Genomic DNA, 22,822 nt, shown 5'->3' with positions numbered 1-22,822 from the left:
CCGTTTACGTCCAACCCGTTCAATGCAACGAAGGGCTTTATAAGGGCAATGTCAATTGCATTTAAGTTCCCGTGTTAAGCCAATACAAAACTCATGAGCATTAGTGATGTACTACGTAACATAATTTTATTAAATCACAGTTCTTATTTGGAGACCAATAACAGTTTGGATTGAGTTTCAAATACTTATTACATACATAACTGTCAACAGAAAGTGTATGGGCGATCACGCCACGGCCCTCTGCGCTCGCGACCAAAAAACCGCGACGGAACCGCCTAGCTGCGTCCTGTGTCGAACACAGGGTCACCCCGCGAATTACCGTGGTTGCCCCCGAGCCCCTAAAATAAATCGCCGCGTCGCCCGCCAAAACCGCCTCCGAGCTTCCGGCCCAGACATCAAAGCCTCGGCACCCTCTGCGTCGCAGGCTAAGCCAGCGTTCGTTCCGGCGGCGGTGCCCAGTGTCTCGGCCTGGGCAAAACCGCTGCCGTACACGAACACGGCTACAACTCCCTCCTCCGCGATTCGTCCCGCCCCCGCGACTCGTCCCTCTCCCGCGACTTGCCCTCCGACCGCGTCCGAAAATCTCGCTTTAGCGATCGACTTCTTTCAGTCGATCAACTTTGAGCGCGTTAACGCTTTGGGCGACGCCATTCGCGCTGCCTCCACTGCACAACACTTTATCGCCGTTGTGCAGGAATACGCCGACGTATACGCGTCATTAAATACGTACGTCCTCCCCTCACTCCGCCGGTAATCAATGGCGTATATAAGTAGAATAAAGCCCCTATCCGTAACGATAGGATTTTTTAACGCTTACGGTCTCGCAAATCAACGTGATCAGGTTTCTGACTTTTTGCGTGATCATCAAATTGATATCTTTTTAGTGCAGGAGACCCTACTTAAGCCCGCGCGCCGTGACCCTAAAATCGCGAACTATAACATGGTCAGGAACGACAGGCTCTCTGCCCGTGGTGGTGGTACCGTCATTTACTATAGAAGAGCCCTGCATTGCGTCCCGCTCGATCCTCCCGCGCTCGCTAATATCGAAGCATCAGTGTGCCGAATCTCACTGACGGGACACGCGCCGATCGTTATCGCGTCCGTTTATCTTCCACCGGATAAGATCGTTCTAAGCAGTGATATCGAGGCGCTGCTCGGTATGGGGAGCTCTGTCATTCTGGCGGGCGACCTAAATTGTAAACACATCAGGTGGAACTCACACACCACAACCCCGAATGGCAGGCGGCTTGACGCGTTAGTCGATGATCTCGCCTTCGATATCGTCGCTCCGCTAACCCCGACTCACTACCCGCTAAATATCGCGCATCGCCCGGATATACTCGACATAGCGTTACTAAAAAACGTAACTCTGCGCTTACACTCGATCGAAGTAGTTTCAGAGTTAGATTCAGACCACCGTCCCGTCGTTATGAAGCTCGGTCGCGCTCCCGATTCCGTTCCCGTCACGAGGACTGTGGTGGATTGGCACACGCTGGGCATCAGCCTGGCTGAATCTGATCCACCATCGCTCCCGTTTAACCCGGACTCTATCCCGTCTCCTCAGGATACCGCTGAAGCCATAGACATCTTAACGTCACACATCACCTCGACATTAGATAGGTCATCGAAACAAGTTGTAGCGGAGGACTTCCTTCACCGCTTCAAATTGTCCGACGATATTAGGGAACTCCTTAGAGCTAAGAACGCCTCGATACGCGCCTACGACAGGTATCCTACCGCGGAAAATCGTATTCGAATGCGTGCCCTACAACGCGACGTAAAGTCTCGCATCGCCGAAGTCCGAGATGCCAGATGGTCTGATTTCTTAGAAGGACTCGCGCCCTCCCAAAGGTCTTACTACCGCTTAGCTCGTACTCTCAAATCGGATACGGTAGTAGCTATGCCCCCCCTCGTAGGCCCCTCAGGCCGACTCGCGGCGTTCGATGATGACGAAAAAGCAGAGCTGCTGGCCGATACATTGCAAACCCAGTGCACGCCCAGCACTCAATCCGTGGACCCTGTTCATGTAGAATTAGTAGACAGTGAGGTAGAACGCAGAGCCTCCTTGTCACCATCGGATGCGTTACCACCCGTCACCCCGATAGAAGTTAAAGACATGATCAAAGACCTACGTCCTCGCAAGGCTCCCGGTTCCGACTGTATATCTAACCGCGTTATTAAACTTCTACCCGTCCAACTCATCGTGATGTTGGCATCTATTTTCAATGCCGCTATGGCGAACTGTATCTTTCCCGCGGTGTGGAAAGAAGCGGACGTTATCGGCATACATAAACCCGGTAAACCAAAAAATCATCCGACGAGCTACCGCCCGATTAGCCTCCTCATGTCTCTAGGCAAACTGTATGAGCGTCTGCTCTACAAACGCCTCAGAGACTTCGTCTCATCCAAGGGCATTCTCATCGATGAACAATTCGGATTCCGTACAAATCACTCATGCGTTCAACAGGTGCACCGCCTCACGGAGCACATTCTTGTGGGGCTTAATCGACCAAAACCGTTATACACGGGAGCTCTCTTCTTCGACGTCGCAAAAGCGTTCGACAAAGTCTGGCACAATGGTTTGATTTTCAAACTATTCAACATGGGCGTGCCGGATAGTCTCGTGCTCATCATACGGGACTTCTTGTCGAACCGCTCTTTTCGATATCGAGTCGAGGGAACCCGCTCCTCCCCACGACCTCTCACAGCTGGAGTCCCGCAAGGCTCTGTCCTCTCACCCCTCCTATTTAGCTTATTCGTCAACGATATTCCCCGGTCGCCGCCGACCCATTTAGCTTTATTCGCCGACGACACGACTGTTTACTATTCTAGTAGAAATAAGTCCCTAATCGCGAAGAAGCTTCAGAGCGCAGCCCTAGCCCTAGGACAGTGGTTCCGAAAATGGCTCATAGACATCAACCCAGCGAAAAGTACTGCGGTGCTATTTCAGAGGGGAAGCTCCACACGGATTTCCTCCCGGATTAGGAGGAGGAATCTCACACCCCCGATTACTCTCTTTAGACAACCCATACCCTGGGCCAGGAAGGTCAAGTACCTGGGCGTTACCCTGGATGCATCGATGACATTCCGCCCGCATATAAAATCAGTCCGTGACCGTGCCGCGTTTATTCTCGGTAGACTCTACCCCATGATCTGTAAGCGGAGTAAAATGTCCCTTCGGAACAAGGTGACACTTTACAAAACTTGCATAAGGCCCGTCATGACTTACGCGAGTGTGGTGTTCGCTCACGCGGCCCGCACACACATAGACACCCTCCAATCCCTACAATCCCGCTTTTGCAGGTTAGCTGTCGGGGCTCCGTGGTTCGTGAGGAACGTTGACCTACACGACGACCTGGGCCTCGAATCAATTCGGAAATACATGAAGTCAGCGTCGGAACGATACTTCGATAAGGCTATGCGTCATGATAATCGCCTTATCGTTGCCGCCGCTGACTACTCCCCGAATCCTGATCATGCAGGAGCCAGTCACCGTCGACGCCCTAGACACGTCCTTACGGATCCATCAGATCCAATAACCTTTGCATTAGATGCCTTCAGCTCTAATACTAGGGGCAGGCTTAGGGACCCCGGTAACCGTATTCGTCGAACTCGACAAAGAGGTCGACGTGCAACCTAACCCATGCATCAGCCCGCTGAGTTTCTCGCCGGATCTTCTCAGCGGGTCGCGATTCTGATCCGGTAGTAGATTCATTCGCGAAACAATTGCTCTTGAGTTGTTAGGTCTCCTTCGGAGGCGCTCGGGCAGTTGTTAGCAAATCCCACCCCTCTTGGCTGAGCCTTTGCTCGCCCACCTGTCCTGGTGAAACTGGAAAGGCCTTCGGGCCACCAGTAAACTTTCAATCATAAAAAAAAAAAAAAAGAAAGTGTACTTATATAGTCCAATTTCGTAACACATTAAACATATTCTTGTGCCTTTAGTTTAAGGTATGTTATGAAAGTTTAATTTCATAATTACGTCACGTATTCAAAGACTTCACTGTATAGGCCTTAAATAAACTTCAAATTCAATTTTATAAATATAAAAAATTCTATTATAATGTTAGAATTTTTATTATTTTTAATTTTTTAGTACATATTTTTTGCGTTTTCTTCTTTTCTGTTTTTAGTTTTATTTTAAAAGAATATAATTCGGCCGCGGGTCAATAAACTGCTGAGCGACGGGTTTTAGTCGCTTCGACTCCAACATACTCCAAGCACATCCCCCAGCGCTCAGACGGAAGTCTGAAAAAAGAGAAAATTTTAAATTTTTTTAAATTCAAGTTCAGACAGAAACGAATCGGCAAACTAATCCACTGATTTCAAATGAATTCAATAAAGATGAAAGTGACCATGCACTTTATAATGAATACAGAATACCTATATGAAAATACGTATATCTAATGTCTTCAATGTAATAATCTGAGAGATCTACGCCTCGAAGTTGGAAATAATTGAAATTTCTCTCGTCAATCATTTCTTTTGTGACTGTTCAAAAGTTAGATTATAATAATTATATTATAGATTATGGATAATCTATAAGGTTAAGGATAATCTATAATATAATTATTATAATCTAACTGTGCTCGATTTACTGAACATCCGCCCCCAGATGAGGAAAAGGTGGCTCAATTCATCAGTGAAGTGGAGGTCCTTAAAAGTTGTCGATAGATCGCGACTTGTTCCTGGATAATGTTTGTTTGTTTATGTTGAAATCAAGTATGCAGCCCGCTAAGTTTCTTGCCGTATCTTCTCAGTGGGTCGCGTTTCCGATCCGGTGGTAGATTCTGCGAAGCATTGCTCTTGCTAAGGCCAGTGTTAGCAACACTCCGGTTTGAGCCCCGTGAGCTCATCTACTTACATGTTAGGGCGAAGCTGAAATAGCCTCTCAAGGCTATCAGCATAGGTAAAAAAAAAAGTCGATTGACTCGGTGGTTTTTTTTTGAAGTGAAACTTCCTTATCGGCGTTGGAAAAAAATTTACCGTCACATTTTTCGGTTACGCGTCACATTTTTCCGTTACGCGCCATCTTTTAATTAACGGCTGTATGTTCTGAAGTATGGATGCGCATTTGAGAAACCGACCTCATGTCTCAAGGTGGGTCACGGAATACATTTTGTAATTGCAATAATCCCAGGTAACCCACTTAATATCACGTGGACCGTGCTATTATTGTTATTACGTAAAATAATAGGAAGAAAAGTACCAGGGTATTATGATATCAAAGAGATGTATTATTATAACTTTACTCTGACGTACAGCCTTCTTTATTAATTAACGGCTGTATGTTCTGAAGTATGGATTCCGATTTGAGAAATTGACCTCATGTCTCCAGGTGGATTACGGAAATCATTTTGTAATTCCAATAATCTCAGGGAGCCCACTTAATAATATCACGTGGACCGTGCTATTTATTACTGTTATTACGTAAAATAATAGGAAGAAAAGTACCAGGGTATTATGATAGCAAAGAGATTTATTAATAATTAACGGCGGTATGTTCTGAAGCATGGTTTCGGATTTGAGAAATCGACCTCATGTCTCAAGGTGGGTCAAACTTCACGAACCTCAGGAACCCCATTTAACACCACGTGGACCGTGCTATTATTATTAATTTATAGGAAGAAAAGTACCAGGGTATTATGATATCAAAGAGATGTATTATTAAAATGCTGTAATAATCTTAGTAGCAAAAAGGTAAAGTGAAATAATTGTATTATTTGTATTCATGTCTATGATAATAAAATCCTTTTGTTTAAACTTTATCTAATTTAACTTTATTTAACCAATTTCTAGAAAGTTGCATGTAGATCATTTTTCGAAAAATAAGGCCATAAACAAGTTTCACTTCTTACGTGTGTACACTAGTACACGCACACATTTTTTTTATAACAGCGAGAGGCAAACGAGCAAGACGGGTCACCTGATGGTAAGTGATTCACCGCTGCCCACAGTCACCAGCGACGCCAGTGCGTTGCCTACCCTGTGTAGTGGTTAATGACCCTAACCGTTGCGCCAAGGGTTCTAGGTTCGGTTTTGCGCATCAGGTAAACATTGTATACAGAATAGGTTTGTTTGCTCTTTATCTCGGTGTTTATTATCTATACCTATTTGTATATGTTAAACATATATAAGTATGTACTCATCACATAGGGAATCCTAAATTGGAGTCGTATGACCGTGATTTATTCCCAGTGTTATTTTATTTTAATTTGTCTGTGGCCATTTTGAATTAGCACAAAATCCTTAACATTAAATGGATTATGTTCCGAAATATACAGACAACGAAAAAGTTCAGGGAAATGCAAAATTATCAATAAACTACCGCTACTAGCTGACCCGGCAGACTTCGCCTCAATCGATAAATAAAAGACCTAAACTTTTGTATAAAATAAACTTAAAACAAACAAAAGGAATCCGTCCGACGGGGAACACATCAAAGGAAAAACAAAATTGTTATTTTAATTTAATTCCGAGAATTTTCATATTTATCTACCTTTTGAGCCTTCTCTGGAATTCCACAATTAATTCAAGACCAAAATTAGCCAAATCGGTACAGCAGCTCTCGAGTTTTAGCGAGACTAACGAACAGCATTTCATTGTTGTATATATAGATATATAGATAGATAGATATTAAACCGCGACATGTATTTGAAATGTCCCACGAATTGTAAATTATATCGTAATTTAGTAAAAGTTATAAACAAATGAAAGTACAGTTCCGCAATCGGAGCGTGGCAGGCAAATCACGTCGCCTTGGAAAGTGGCCGCAACGACGACACCGCGAAGGTCACGGCCGGGAATCGCAATTACCGAATCGCTAAATCGTAGTAAGCGCTCGTCCGTCCTTAAGCGACATGTATACAGTAACTACACGTCAAGGATCGTCATCGGAAGTTGTGATGGATTTACGCATAGGCCCGCGAAGCGCGGACGGACATAGGGCGGCAAAATTTTTGAAATGTCAAAACTTCAGAAATGGAAGAATATTTAAAAACGGACTGTCTTCGAAAATGAGTTCAGATTATTTTTTATAAAAAGAATTAGAAAGTTATATAAAATAAAATAAAAATTGGTTTAAAAATGATTTTAACATTAAAGGCGGGTGCGATAAACGGGGCCTAGAGCGGAATCGAATCTGAATTCATCACTGCTCGGAAGTTGAAGGCGAGTAAGCACGAAAATCCTCAAGATGATGTCATTAAAAAAACACTACCGACCTCTTTTCTAATTATTTTAAAACTACGCGCCTTTGTTGCGAGTACATAAAATTTAAACTTGCGGAAACAACAATTTATGATGAATAAAGTTTTGTTTGTCACAATTTTTCATTTCGAAAGTCCCTAATATCCTATAAACATACTTTTATAACTTCTATTATTTTCGTTCTATTTAAAAATTGCACATTTTTTATCATTGACAAGACATGATGGGGATGCTCTTTACACTTGAATCATAGGTAATGCACTTAATATTTACTGGAATGCTCCTTTACCGCCATACGTTATTGTTATAATATCTATAGGCTTTGATCACCCAATTTTTTATTTTTTTTAGTTTTTATGGCCAGGTAACGAGTCCTTTAAGCCAACTCAATATGATGCGAAATAGTAGCAGATTCATAGCACGCAGGAAAATTTTATTTAGCATATCATGGAATACCTTAGTTAGGGTGATGTTAGATGATAGACTTTCGTTGGATTGGAAGTAAGTTTTAAGTTAAAAGCCTCTACTATGGCCCTACCAAGGCTATAACCGTGGACAGATTTGCATTCTACACGTTTTCAGGAGTTTTCATATTTCTCTAAAAAACAATTATTACGTTTGACAGTTTAGTGATGTCTCAATGCTAATTTATTTTTATGATAAGATCAATGTTTAAATGCGTCTCGGTCATAATGGTTATTTTTCAAAATTACATAATACCTCTGCCATTATTGATAACATCTTACGCAACATAACTTTTACTGCTTTAAAAAAACATTAATCAACAATGATCGTTCTCATAAACTGGCAACATCATCCGACAAGGCATTACAATCTTTTTATACGGTAATCCAACGAAAGTGACGATTAGCTATTGTGTCAATGTGAATATACATAATCGATTCAAACGATTTCGATTAATTATCTTATCGAAATGTTTTATGATCGTAATCGTGCAGCTACAGAAAATGAAATTATTCACAGAAAAATATTTGGATATTGTGAAGAATCACGAACTTTAGATATTCTTCTTTAAAGTCGTGCTTTTATTAGAGATTCAATTATTTTGTACTGTATATAAACCGGAAATCGAAAGTCTTAGAACGTCAGTGGCACCATCTTGAGACACGAAGTTCGAATAGTGATCCTTATTGTTGTGCGATATTTTTTATAGTATTTGTCTTTTGCAATATTGTTCGGACGCGATTTTTTTTATTGCCCTCGTAGGCAGACGAGCATACGGTCCACCTGATAGTGAGTGGTTACCGTCGCCCATGGACTTCAGCAATGCCAGGGGCAGAGCGAAGCCGCTGCCTACCGTTTGATTTGATTCGTGACAAAAATTGAAAACAGACTTTATAGTGCCAAAAGATAAAACAATTTAAATTGTATGTTCAAGCGACGAAAGCTATTTCGAACCAATTCATTACAAGAAGATGCGAGCTTTTTTATTACAAACACCGGCAGTACATTATGAGTCCGCGCGGGTAGGTACCACCAGTAGGTAGGTTTTCGTAAATAATATTTTTTGCGTGTGCGACTTTTTTATGAGGTCCCTGTTAGTACCGTATAAAGAAGAAAAAGTTTTACTGTACTTTTTTTTATTGCTTAGATGGGTGGACAAGCTCACCGCCTACCTGGTGTGAGTTACTGGAACCCATAGACATCTACAACGCAAATGCGCCACCCAGCTTGAGATATAAGTTCTAAGGCCTCAAGTATAGTTACAACGGCTGCCCCAACCCTTCAAACCGAAACGCGTTACTGCTTCACGGCAGAATGGTGGCAGGCAGGGTGGTGGTATCTATCCGTGCGGACTCACAAGAGGTCCTACCACCAGTAAACTCAGAAGAGGTCTTACCACCAGTGCTTAATTATAATGTTGACACGGTCAATTATAAAATACAAATGTCTGTAATATGATGCAAAAATCTGCTTCAGAACCATCCAAACGTTCTAGCCAATACCTCGGGTATTCATTGGCATCAGCTACCGAAAGCTACTGAAAAGAAGTTATATTCTGTGACTGAATAGAGGAAATTAATAACAAAATAGAAGTTTTCATTTGGAAGCTCCGCAAATACCCATCCGATACACCAGCAACGAATCCGCTCCCAGTCACCGTCCTCGTCGAACCCGTCGCTTACGACGAAGGGCTCGACGAGCGAATTAACCCACAGACACAGCCCACTGAGTTTCTCACCGGATCTTCTCAGTGGGTCGCGTTTCCGATCCGGTCTCTACTCTAATCTACCAAGATTCTGCGAAGCACTACTCTTGCTAGGGCCTGTGTTAGCAACACCTTCAAGGCTATCAGCGTAGGTAGGATAAAAACAAAAAGAATCCGCTCATAGTCCTAATATTGATTGTCGATAAACAAAAAAAAAAACTATATTTAATTATACGCATAACAGATCATTGAATTTGGAGTTGTTGACCGTTTCGTGACAGCCATACCGGACGTCGAGACAGGGGTGGGATCGCAACGCGCTGTACCACCAGTAATTACGCAAATTGAAGTCCTCGTGGCCTAAAGGATAAGAACGCCCGGTGCATTCGTATGAAGTGATGTAACGGCGTTCGAATCCCGCAGGCGGGTACCGTTTTTTTTTCTAATGAAATACGTACTTAATTAAAATCGTTGAGTTCACAATTGACTACCGCGGCGAAGGAATAACGTCGTGTAAGAAAAATCAAACACGCAAAAAGTAAAATATTGTAACAGATGTACTGACGATCGCTGGAGCAGACGGGTTCTCGAGTGGAGACGTAACATGGGACGCCCCCTGGCTAGATGGTGCGATGACCTCCGCACGGTGGCCGGCAAGAAGTGGATGAGAAGAGCCGCAGACCGGGCTCAGTGGTGTAGATTGGAAGAGGCCTATGTCCAGCAGTGGACGACTGTGGGCTGTTCATGATGATGATGATGATGATGTACCTACACAGGCTTTAATTAAAATCACTAATCTTACAATTGGTTCTCAATACCTCAATATTTAATTCGGTATTTAGAACACAGTAATATTTAAATGTATATAACACGTTTTAAATGTAATATTATGTATTAATAAATGACATAGATCTTCAAACGACAACAAGTCATGCGAGGTATTGCTTAAAACATCGCGTGGAGTCTAAAAATCTAGGATAAATTATGTAAAGGTTAGTTTCCGCTAACGAAAATATGTTTCGATTTGTATTTTATCACAGCGGAAATACTATGAATGTAATATTCGCTAACGTTCGAGAACAACGATCTTTAACAAAATTAGTTAACTCTGGCAGTGATGTAATCCTGTTTTTTTCACAATCACAATTTTTATGTTTCAAACAGAACATTTATACCGATCAATTGGTACACGGAAGTGTATAGTGAAAATTGACAATTTATCTCAAGGCATCGACGGTGACTGGCTTCTGGATGATCAGAACTCGGGAAGTAGTCAGCGGCGGCAAAGATAGGGCGATTATTATGGCGCAATGCCTTATCGAAGTAACGTTCCGACGCTGACTTCAGCCGTCTGAGCCGTGCTGCAAGCCGTGACTTCCCCCGTGTTTTCGGATCGATTCGAGGCCGAGGTCGTCCTGTAGGTCAACGTTCCTCACGAACCATGGAGCTCTGCGGCTTACCTGGAAAAGCGGGATTGAAGGGTGCGGGTCGCGTGAGCGAATACCACTCTCGTGTACGTCATGACGGGCCTTGTGCAAGATTTGTAAAATGTTACCTTGTTCCGAAGGGAGATTTTACTTACACATCACGAGTAGAGTCTAAACCGAGACCGAGTATAAACGCGGCACGGTCGCGGACTGATTTTATATGTGGGCGGAATGTCATGGATGCATCCAGGGTGAAATCCAGATACTTGATCTTCCTGACTCACTTGGCCGTAGAGGGTTATCGGGGATGACCAAAATAAGCGTCAAGCTAACCAAAGATTATGTATAATAATGAACTAGAGTAATTACCCAAAACATAAAATCAAGCGCTGTGTTTGTTGCAAAACAATTATTAGTTAGGTATTATTAAATCAAAACTGCTACTACGGCTATCGTCGTCTGTGACCACGAAAACTGTACAGTATTCGGAACGTTGCAAATAAATAATATGATGTTCATAAAAATGCGATACTAAACCGAAAATGTAGTTTTAATCATGTGTGCCGGTTCCGAAAAACAAAGAAAATACTTTTAGATAGAGTGATCTCGATCAAGAGAACAACAGGCCGCAGTAATTAGTTCGATGACCCCGATTTATTCTTTATGGAGAATAAGAATATCTCACATTTAGCCAATACTCGGTCACAGTTAATAGCCAAGATCTTAACTTTAAATTGATAGTTAAAAACGGCAGCTTCTATTGTCGATTATTTACGAATAAATTACTCAATATCATATAAGTAAGAACATATACAAAATTATGTATTCAAATATTCACAATTATGTAACACAACAGCCTAAAATTCGCATTTATAATCAAAACGTTTGAAAGCCGATGCGATGCGTTAAATCTACATATAGTCATAGCGGTTCGGCGTGGAAAATGTTTTCGCTTATAACCGACAGTTAATTTTAACTTTTAATTGGCGTCAAATAAAAAGAAGGAAGAATCTGTTTAATCAACATTTCTTTATTGAAAAACAGACAAACATACGGTCCTATTGCCTAAAATTCGCATTTATAATCAAAACGTTTGTAAGCCGATGCGTTAAATCTACATATAGTCATAGCGGTTAGGCGTGGAAAATGTTTTCGCTTATAACCGACAATTAATTTTAACTTTTAATTGGCGTCAAATAAAAAGAAGGAAGAACCTGTTTAATCAACATTTCTTTATTGAAAAAACAGACAAACATACGGTCCTATTGCCTAAAATTCGCATTTATAATCAAAACGTTTGTAAGCCGATGCGTTAAATCTACATATAGTCATAGCGGTTAGGCGTGGAAAATGTTTTCGCTTATAACCGACAATTAATTTTAACTTTTAATTGGCGTCAAATAAAAAGAAGGAAGAACCTGTTTAATCAACATTTCTTTATTGAAAAACAGACAAACATACGGTCCTATTGCCTAAAATTCGCATTTATAATCAAAACGTTTGTAAGCCGATGCGTTAAATCTACATATAGTCATAGCGGTTCGGCGTGGAAAATGTTTTCACTTATAGCCGACAATTAATTTTAACTTTTAATTGGCGTCAAATAAAAAGAAGGAAGAACTTGTTCAATCGACATTTTTTTAATTGAAAGCAGACTAATACAGGGCCCTATTTCCTTTAACGATATTGCAAAGATATTTCCTTTCACCATATTTGAAGACGTACGGGGCATAAGACTCAAGAAACACCCTGGAGACAAGATTGCAGATACATTAAATGAATAGTCCGATGGTACGTGATAAAATGATCTATATATTAATACGTGAAGCAAAAACTTTGTACCCCTTTTTACGAAAATTGCGCGGACGGAGGAGTATGAAATTTCTCACACTTATAGAGAATATATTTGACACACACACGCATGCATACTATTTGTTTATTGTCAAACTTTTCTTATTGCATAAAGTCTATGGTCAAATTGAGAATAGATTAAATATTGTTTGTCTTTGTTAATATTTGTCTGAAGTGAAGTCATGGCGAAATCTGTTATTATAGAAGTATAATAAATAGTCTTTGACAATAGAAACATAATAATGTTAAAACTTATAATTTCAATTAATTATAGTCGAATTTCGACTACTGCGGGACCACTAGTATATCTAAAAAGGCATCGAACTTTAGCGGCGAGTTGTGCGATGATATTATTCGAATTTTTTATTTACAATCTTTATTCACACCTAGAACTTTATAATTCTAGAACTGGAGAGCTATCAGATCTAGAATTCGTCAGCGAGTTCATATACCTCGGGTCCTTACTGACCGACCGCGGAGGCAGTGAGGGAGAGATCAGGAGGAGGACGCAGATGTCCAAAACAGCGATGACAAGCTCAAACGAATATGGCAAAATCGCAAAGTCTCTAACGTCACGAAAATGAGACTCGTCCGAACCTTAGTTTTCTCAATCTTTCTCTACGGGGCAGAGTCCTGGACAATTAAGGCATCCGAGCGCAATATGACCAAAGTACCAGAGGATCCTCAGCTACTTCGGTCATATTGCCCGCCGACAGTCAGATAACTTGGACAAAGTGATTGTGACGGGCAAAGTAGAAGGAAAGAGACCCCGCGGCCGATTACCTAGCCGTTGGTGTGATCAAGTAACCGCTCTAACTGGGTTGCCAGTTGCAACCGCCATTCGAGCAGCTGAGGACCGGACGAGATGGAAACAGCTCACGAGACAGGCAACGGTCAAGTTTCAGGGACACGACCTTCAGCAATGAAGAAAGCGACGAAGAAGAAGAAATTCATACCTTAAAAAATAATGTTTAATCAAACAGTACTTTTCATTGTACACAATCATTTGGTTGCCTCTTGTACTTATCAAGCGACGTGTTTAACACGGCGTGTAGATACCACAGGTTTCCGATGTTAGCTGTCAACAATATTGATGTTCGCACTCATTTCTGTTCTCTTGTATCTTTATCGTCTTCTTTGGATTGATGCAGTTGTGTGTAATGTTAGTGTAAGGTGATAGAAAGAATTGTTAGAAGACCATTTAATTTTTAATTTTAGAAGTAATGCATTTAGCAATTTTTTTTATTGCCTAGTTGGGTGGACGAGCCCACAGCCCACCTGGTGTTAAGTGGTTACTGGAGCCCATAGTCAACTACAACGTCAATGCGCTAACCACCTTGAGATATAAGTTCTAAGGTCTCAGTATAGTTACAACGGCAACCCCACCCTTCAAACCGAAACGCATTACTGCTTCACGGCAGAAATAGGCAGGGCGGTGGTATCTACCCGTGCCGACTCACAAGAGGTCATACCACCAGTAAAATAGTAGTAAATTTATTCATTATTCGTATTTTTTATACAGAATAGGGCCGCGCTTGCACGTACTCAAGTGAAATCAAACGAGTTATTCTCACCTGCGTTATTTACATAATCAATACATTTTTCTTTTTACCATCCACCGTTGGGTAACAAACACAACTATATGTAACAAAAGACATTGTAGAAAATTCACGCATGATTATATTTTATATAGTGTATAAACGACAAGCTGAGTTATTATGTAAAATTAGTAGCACAGTTTTGTGGTTGCAATACGGTTGTATTAATTTAATTCTCGCCTAACCTTTTTATTTATTTTCCAAATACGCATAAAGAATAATCGAAGATTTTAATTTTGACTATTGGGTGTTTTGAATGGCGCAAAATCATTTTAACGATTTAATCTTTTGCGTTTATTATTTTCATATTCGAAAACGATACTATCGATGTTTCAATTACTTTATTATCTTTTTTAAAATGTCGACGAATTAGTTAGTCGTTCTTATCATCCGTCAATCTTAGTCGTCCGTGACCAGCTGAAGACCGGAAAGTATTTGAAACTTCGGTAGGCTACTTCGGTAGGCAGCGGCTTGGCTCTGCCCCTGGCATTGCTGAAGTCCATGGGCGACGGTAACCACTCACCATCAGGTGGGCCGTATGCTCGTCTGCCTACAAGGGCAATAAAAAAAAAAACTTCAAATATATTGAAATGAAAAATAATTAATGTTTTAGTTGCGGTAGACAGCGGCTTGGCTCTGCCCCTGGCATTGGTGAAGTCCATGGGCGACGGTAACCATTAATTATCAGGTGGGCCGTATGCTCGTCTGCCTACAAGGGCAATAAAAAAATTAAAAATAAAATATTATGCACAAAACTATGTAATTGTTTGCTCGCGTACCCGTCCTTAATTTGAATAGGTCCTTAGACTAGAAACGATTAGATAAGGAAAAAAGACATGCGATCTTAAATAATATGGGATAGGTGATGAAGATGTATTTTTTTTTATTGTTTTGTTGGATGGACGACCTCGCAGCCCACCTGGTGTTAAGTGGTTACTGGAGCCCATAGATATCTATAACGTAAACGCGCCACCCGCCTTGAGATACAAGTTCTAAGGTCTCAAGTATAGCTACAACGGCTGCCCCACCCTTCAAACCGAAACGCATTACTGCTTCACGGCAGAAATTGGCAGGGTGGTGGTACCTACCTGCGCGGACTAACAAGTGGTCCTCCACTTCGATAAAGCGGCACGACACGAGAACCCTCTCATCGTGGCCGCCGGTAACTACATTCCCGATCCTGCGGACAGAATGGAAAGCAGTCGACGTCACCCCAAACACGTCGTTTCGGATCCTCCCGATCCACTAACGATGCTTTTAGGTATCTCAAGCACCGGTCACCGTTCTCGTCGAACCCGTCACTTATGACTCGGTGAGTAAATTAATCTCAGACACAGTTTGAGACTGAGTTTCTCGCCGGATCTTCTCAGTGGGTCGCGTTTCCGATCCGGTGGTGGATTCTGCGAAGCACGGCTCTTGCTAGGATTCATGTTAGCAACGTCATCAGGTTTGAGCCCCGTGAGCTCACCTACTAATTAAGGCGACGCTGATATAGCCTCTCAAGGCTATCAGCTTAGGAAGGAAAAAAGAAAAGTGATCGTACCACCAGTAAAAAATGATTGTAATCATCACTGATTAAATAAATAAAACACGTTTGTTAAAACTGTTCTGGACAATGTTGCGTATTCGAAGTAATTCGAACGGTCCTGGGTGTATGGTCGGGTAACGCGCTGCTTCGTGCTGCTCCGCCAACCGTAGCGACGTTTCACTGAAGCTATTCTCGAGAAAACATACAACATTTTTACGCTCTTAACTTGGTCGAGAGAGCACGCGTCCCGGTTCGAATGAAAACGAACCTTACATTATACGAAATAAAAGTGAGTCTTCAACGAACGATAAACCCTTGGTCGTACCACGAAACGCTCATAACATAAATCTTGTATGTAAATAGAGATTATAATTAACCATTTATTAGTATTCGATCACACCTGTGTCTCAGTTACGTTGGTTAGAATCAGAGCATGTAAGAATCAAAGGAAAACAGTTAGGAGTAGATACCTTCGTCAAGTAAAAAAAAGTTATATAAGGAAAGCAATGAAGTAGGAAACCTATGGAAATGAAACGTCAACCAAAATTTCGTGCCACTGTGACGTCATCTGGCCACAAAACATGGCGGCTTTAGTGCTGTACAAAAGATTTCAATGTTATCAGGTTTTATCGATAAACGTTCTTGGCTCATTTTATTTTAAATATTGTTGAGTATTATTTATTTGTAGAATTTATACTTTAATGGGAAGTAAGTAGCTATATTGTTATGTGCAAATATGATATGATTTAGATGGGTGAAATCTAAGACAAGTTCGTCCTTCGAATTTGCCAAGTAAACGATATGATGATTTTTAAAAGTTGCTACACTGATTTTATAAAGTTGTCGTTTGTCGCAAAACATAAAGATATGGCGTAGTTCAAAGCCATCAGCCCATTTCTAGCATGCTAAATGTTATCGTATTTTGAGTACGTGTTTTTCTTAGACTATTACAATCTATTTTAATTGTTTTGCTGACTCTAAAGTCCGTAACATACTACCGCAGCGCACCCCAAGGAAGGTGCGCGGCACCATTTGAATCACTTTCGCTTGAGAGTGATTCAAATTTTAAACTTATCAAGGGACCGCGTGAAAAAAAAAACACCTACAGAACATTTATTCATTAATTACAAACGTCATTCCTTGTGACTTCCTCTCTAAAATCACTTAATTATTAAATATTTAACCAATAGTGTTTTACTCACTGCGGAATAAAACTATTTTATTTAAATAGTTCCGAAGAAATTTTGTCGGTAGCCTTTTTCCCGAAATATCTAAACAGAATGTCTAAATATGTTTTGATGACATATTTTAAAGTGGTATTTATGATTAGTGTCATGATCAATAGATTCCGACCGAAAAATGGATTTTTCGGATGAGGGCTCCATAATGAATTTAAATACATATAGATAATAGTTTTAGGGCATCGACTTTCTTGAGATCCTATAAAATACGTTTTAATTATTATTTTTGTATGTTTTAAGCATGATAAATTATGAAATTTTATATAATCAATCATATTAAATCGATATCAAAGTCAATAAATAATGTACAACCCAAAACAGACGGCCGAACTGACGTGACAATGACATTTGGCGCGCTAAACATGGCGGGTTTTCGGCCTCATTAGACGGAGACGGAGATATTTATGTATATTCATGTTTCATTTCATGTACGCACTGAAATACTGTTATATTGTTTTCCTACGAGTTAAAGTGCTGAGTAAGAACGAGATAGATATATGTTTATGTATGTGCCTTCAAAATGGGTGCTATTTATATAAGCAATTGTACGTATAGAACAATATGTCGTGTCCCTACTATATAGGTCTATGAAGGAAAGTCGTTGTCTATGTGTTTAGACAGTTTTGAGAGCTAGATCGAACTCTGTTGAACATTATATTGATAATGACCGTACTATTAAAGAGTTTCCATTCTTCTCATCACTTTTTCTATACTTAAAATGTGGACACGTTTACAATAATGTTTAACAATAATTGGGTTATTTTAACATCGTCCTACCTGTGTACAAAAGAGTATTTTGAACTTTAAAAAAACGGTGTTTTTTTTTTAAAGCCGCGCCGTTCAAAAAAAACGCGACCGAACGTAAGTCCTTTAGGCCACATAATATAACGTCATTCGAAGTCGAAAAAGCGCCGAGCTAACCAAAGATCATTTATTAAAAGCGCTTAAAAAAAACCGTCGCGAGTATCACTTATCTTTGACTACGAAAAGTCTGTGCAGTACATATTCGGAGCATTGAAAATAATATGATGTCAATAAAACATGCGATAGATTCAAAAAGTTGTTTTAATTATGTATTTCTAGGACTTGCGAAAAACAAAGAAAAGCCTATAGGTTTTATTTACTTGTATTTAAAATAAAAATCATTAACATTTTTCGAAACTTGTCATAAGATTGCTTTGCTATACTTTCATTCTCAAGTTTTATGTTTTACTAGCTGCGCCCGCGACTTCGTCCGCGTGGAATTTAACAAAAAAATACTTTATTTTATAATATATTTTTCTAAAATACAAGCAGCATAAGTTACTCCTCATTACATCAGCTATCTGCCAGTGAAGGTCCTGCCAAAATCGGTCCATCCGTTCCAGAGATTAGCCGAAACAAACAGACAGACAGACAGACAAAAATTGTAAAAATGTCATTTTGGTGTATATATTCATTATATATTTATATGCATCTAGTAAAAAACCGGTTATTTCAATATTACAAACAGACACTCCAATTTTATTTATATGTATAGATAATATGTACTGTATATACATTCATGTGCATGTAGTAAAAAGCGGTTACATATTTTAATATTACAAACAGACACTTAAATTTTATTTATTTGTATGTATGTATAGATTATTAGCGTCCGGTTGCCTATTCCTTCTCTCATCGACCATAGAGTACAGTAACACATAATATAGAAGTGACAGTTAAAATAAACAGCTTTAATTTATTATTTCTTGTTTTCAGTATGGGAACCGGTTACTAGACAAATCACCGCAGCATTCACGTTACGTTACTGCGAATTCTTGTCGAGCATGTGAGAATTGTAAATGATAAGTCGCCATAATGTTGGTATTTACGGCCTTGTTACACAAGATTACACACTATTAACTTTCCCACAACGCGTTGTTGAGAAACTACAATGAACATTTTCTATGACTTCCTTTTTATTGTGACATTTGAACTTTTCATATTTAGTGCCATGGAAAATTTACAATAGAAACTTTTGTCTCTTTGCATTTCAATGTTTTCGCCCGCGAGTGAATGTATTGTAAAACTTAATGTACCGAAATTTTATATGTGTTATATTTTTTTTATATATGTATGTGTTATTGGCAACACAATTTATAATTTACTTGTAACACTACTAAATTTTTCCTTTCCTGAATTTTCTTTTTCTTTTTTTATTGCTTATATTGGTGGACATGCTCACTCACAGCCCACCTAGTGTTAAGTTGTTACTGGAGCCCATAGACATCTACAACGTAAATGCGCCATCCACCTTGAGATATAAGTTCTAAGGTCTCAAGTATAGTTACAACGGCTGCCCCATCCTTCAAACCGAAACACATTACTGCTTCACGGCAGAAATAGGCAGGGTCTTCTTCTATCTCTATTCTACAGCCGTACAATTTCAACATAGTGATATCGTGATGATGCCTGGTGTTCATTACAGTTTAGACTCTAAAAGATCCATTTAAAAAACGCTCGCTTCAGCCTTTGAAACAGAGGTTGATAGCTTCACAAACTAAAACGGTATTTGGAAATTAGCTTGCTACCTACCAAAACTATAGTAGCCGATGAAAATATAAACGAATTCTTTAGTTCTGTCTCAACTTAAAAATTAATAGCCAAAATCGCATTGTTTTCTTTCTCTTATACTGTACAGACATTCAGCTTATGTTTCTCTGACAACGTTAATAAACACTAAAATTATAGTGTACAAAATGTGTGTATACAAAAACAACTTAACCAACCATAAGAATAACCAACTTAACATTGTCAAAAAAAGTCGAGTCAGCTAATGGTACTCGTATCCACTGTCCGGGTAATTTTGGAAATAAAATGAAGAGTCGAACTCATCTTTTCGATCAACGCAAAACCGTTAGATAAAACCTAAATTAAAAGCGTGAGAATCAAAATTCGAGGTCACATATTAGTTCCGCTCTACATGTGTAGTTGCAGGTATGTTCTGTTAGTTTTTTTTCAACACCGTATATATAGCCAGTCACGTATTAATTTTGTTTTTTTTTACGAAAATCGCGCCCGCCTGACACCTTTCCGTGTGATCTGTAGACGCTTAAATCGGTCAGTGGCACAGCGAAGTGCGTCGGTCAGTCTCGTGTCCAGGTGGTAGGACGTCTTGTGAGTCCGCACGGGTAGGTATCACCACCCTGCCTATTTCTGCCGCGAAGCAGTAGTGCGTTTCGGTTTGAAGGGTTGGGGTAGCCGTTGTACTGAGACCTTAGAACTTATATATCAAGGTGAGTGGCGCATTTACGTTGTAATGTCTATGGGCTCCAGTAACCACTTAGTCCAAACATCTGAAATAAATAAAAAAGGTTGCTCAGACACTTTATCACCTCATATTTTTTGGGTCTGATACCTAGATAATTTCCAAACACTTTACCCGTCACTATGAGTCTCTCCAGGTTGTCAGAGGTCTGCTAAATGACCCAAAATACTGGAGCATTCTATATAGGCATAAAGTGGAACCTCTGGTGAACTTTTACCTCATTGAGGGTGGATTATTATTGATTATATTGAATTGCACTATGAATTAATCGCCAAATACTTTAATGTTACACAAACCAGTACGCCATCTGTTTTGGCGGTTAATAAATGTCCACTCGTTGGAATCACAAATAGCTCTATACTATAGATTATCCAGGCGGCTGGCCGATCCTTCGGCTGGTCGTAGGACCGTCGAGGCGATTCGCCCGATTCTTGTGGATTGGGTGAATCGTGACAGAGGACGCCTCACTTTCCGGCTCACGCAGGTGCTCACTGGGCATGGTTGCTTCGGTGAGTTCCTGCACCGGATCGGAGCCGAGCCGACGGCAGAGTGTTACCATTGTGGTTGCGACTTGGACACGGCGGAGCACACGCTCGTTGCCTGCCCCGCATGGGAGGGGTGGCGCCGTGTCCTCGTCGCAAAAATAGGAAACGACTTGTCGTTGCCGAGTGTTGTGGCATCGATGCTCGTCGACGACGAGTCGTGGAAGGCGATGCTCGACTTCTGCGAGTGCACCATCTCGCAGAAGGAGGCGGCGGGGCGCGTGAGAGACGCACAAGCCCGCCGCCGTCGAGCGGGGGCCAGAGAGGCGGATCTCGCCCAAGCCCTGGCCCTCTAAGTGTTTCGGGTCCCCCTCATATGTCGGTCTGGGGCCCGGCGAAGGGGGCCTAAGAAGACGACGTGCAAGCTGCTCTGCACGCGTTTTACGCAAGAGCATCCGGGTGATGGAAGGCCGGCTATCCTCGACCCACGCTGGTTCTGACCCAGCCGGGTATTTCGTAGGATAACCTATTCAAACCGGCGCCATCTAGGCGGGCTTCGGACAGCCTGCCGACCGAGAGGGCTGGTGGTCATGGCGCCTACGATCGCTGGCCCGGCGTCCCGAGGGGGAGGGTGATGGGAGAGATGTGCTCCGCACTAAACGCTTCACTTTCCTCTCTTTGCCTCTTCATGAGTTCTGTCTCATGCGAGGTTTGGACGTTGGTTGTTGAGCGACAGGAGGTTTAAGTCGGTTCGACTCCGACATGCCCCACCCTCCATCCCCAGTGGATGGTGGGAGTCCGGCGATTTCCTCTTGACCAAAATATAATACTATAGGTTATCCCTAAATTAGCCAGATCTTCACTATAGAGCCGTAATATAAATCAAAATGAAGTAGTGGTTTGTCCTTAATACCTATATATCCTTAATATCTATTATTTTCGTGTGGCTGTGAGCTATTCATCGTATATTAAAAATGACGAAATTTGAAATTTCTAACATTATATTAAGCTAAAATTATTAAATTTCTCTTTGTCGTTTGAGTAAGTGAGCGACCAGTTACACAGTGATAGCAATTATTAGTTCTGATCACGGCGTTGTTGTATACTATTCAATACCACAAAATTATAGGTCCGTTATTAAGTGTATAACCTTTTATTTTTTCACGAAATCGCCATTGGATGCGCTTTCTCGAGCCTAATCACACTCAATTTAGTCGATTATTTCATACAATCAACTCAATTCGACCCGTGAGACGACAGTTCTTTAAAATTGTAGCCGGAAATTGTGATGATATGATTATGTGTTTGTATTTAATAACTTTTTATTAATATTACGTCCCCAATCAGAGAATTAGGAGCTGCAGCTTCCGCCCCCGGATCTCACACGATAGTCGACTCCCATCCTCAGTTGATTCCCGGTCATTGTTCTCGTCGAACCCGTCGCTTGTGACAAAGTGCGAATAAATTAACCCACAGACACAGCCCACTGAGTTTCTCGCCGGATCTTCTCAGTGGGTCGCGTTTCCGATCCGGTGGTAAATTCTGCGAAGCTCTGCTATTGCTAGGTTTAGTGTTAGCAACGTCGTCAGGTTTGAGCCCCGTGAGTTCACCTACTCGCTCGGTTACGCTGGCATAGCCTCTCAAGGAGGGCTTGGGTAGGAAAAAAACCGAATAAAAGCTGATTAATATTAGCTTACACTGCGTGCACTACTAAGAACATTAATAATAATGAGACTCCTTACAAGTTACACGCCTGTAGCTGGATGGTGCACCTTTTTTGTACATTCTGTACTTAAACCTCAAATTACATGTTGTATGTTTTATTCTTTTTGTTCCACAGGCGCGCGGCTGTTGTTAGCCGCCACGGCGCTGCAGGCCCTGATCTTGGCAGTCAGCTGTGGCCATCGCCGGTCTGTGCCAACTCAAGCGGTAACTATTTATTCATTTAAACTTTAAATTATCCGATTACGTGGTATTTATTTACGAGAAAGACCACGAGTAGAAATTTTAATGTTGAATTATCAACAAAA

At 41.0% G+C, this 22,822-nt stretch overlaps 2 protein-coding genes across 3 annotated transcripts in view; one reads left to right on the top strand and one right to left on the bottom strand.

Moving 5' to 3' along the window:
- The window catches only part of LOC101739626 (dnaJ homolog subfamily C member 13), a 468,160-nt gene that overhangs the window by 342,081 nt on the left and 103,257 nt on the right, over positions 1 to 22,822 (bottom strand). The window lies entirely within an intron of this gene.
- The window catches only part of LOC105842244 (mucin-2), a 40,411-nt gene that overhangs the window by 11,622 nt on the left and 5,967 nt on the right, over positions 1 to 22,822 (top strand). Inside the window, exon 2 of the mRNA XM_021350398.3 lies at positions 22,633 to 22,721. Within this exon, the coding sequence (XP_021206073.2) occupies positions 22,633 to 22,721 (89 nt within the window). The remainder of the gene's footprint in view (positions 1 to 22,632; positions 22,722 to 22,822) is intronic.

The sequence above is a fragment of the Bombyx mori genome, chromosome 19, assembly GCF_030269925.1.
Source record: "Bombyx mori chromosome 19, ASM3026992v2".
NCBI classification, from domain to species: domain Eukaryota; kingdom Metazoa; phylum Arthropoda; class Insecta; order Lepidoptera; family Bombycidae; genus Bombyx; species Bombyx mori.
The sequence above is the reverse complement of the archived record's forward strand: the minus strand, read 5'-3'. Positions and strand labels throughout refer to the sequence as shown.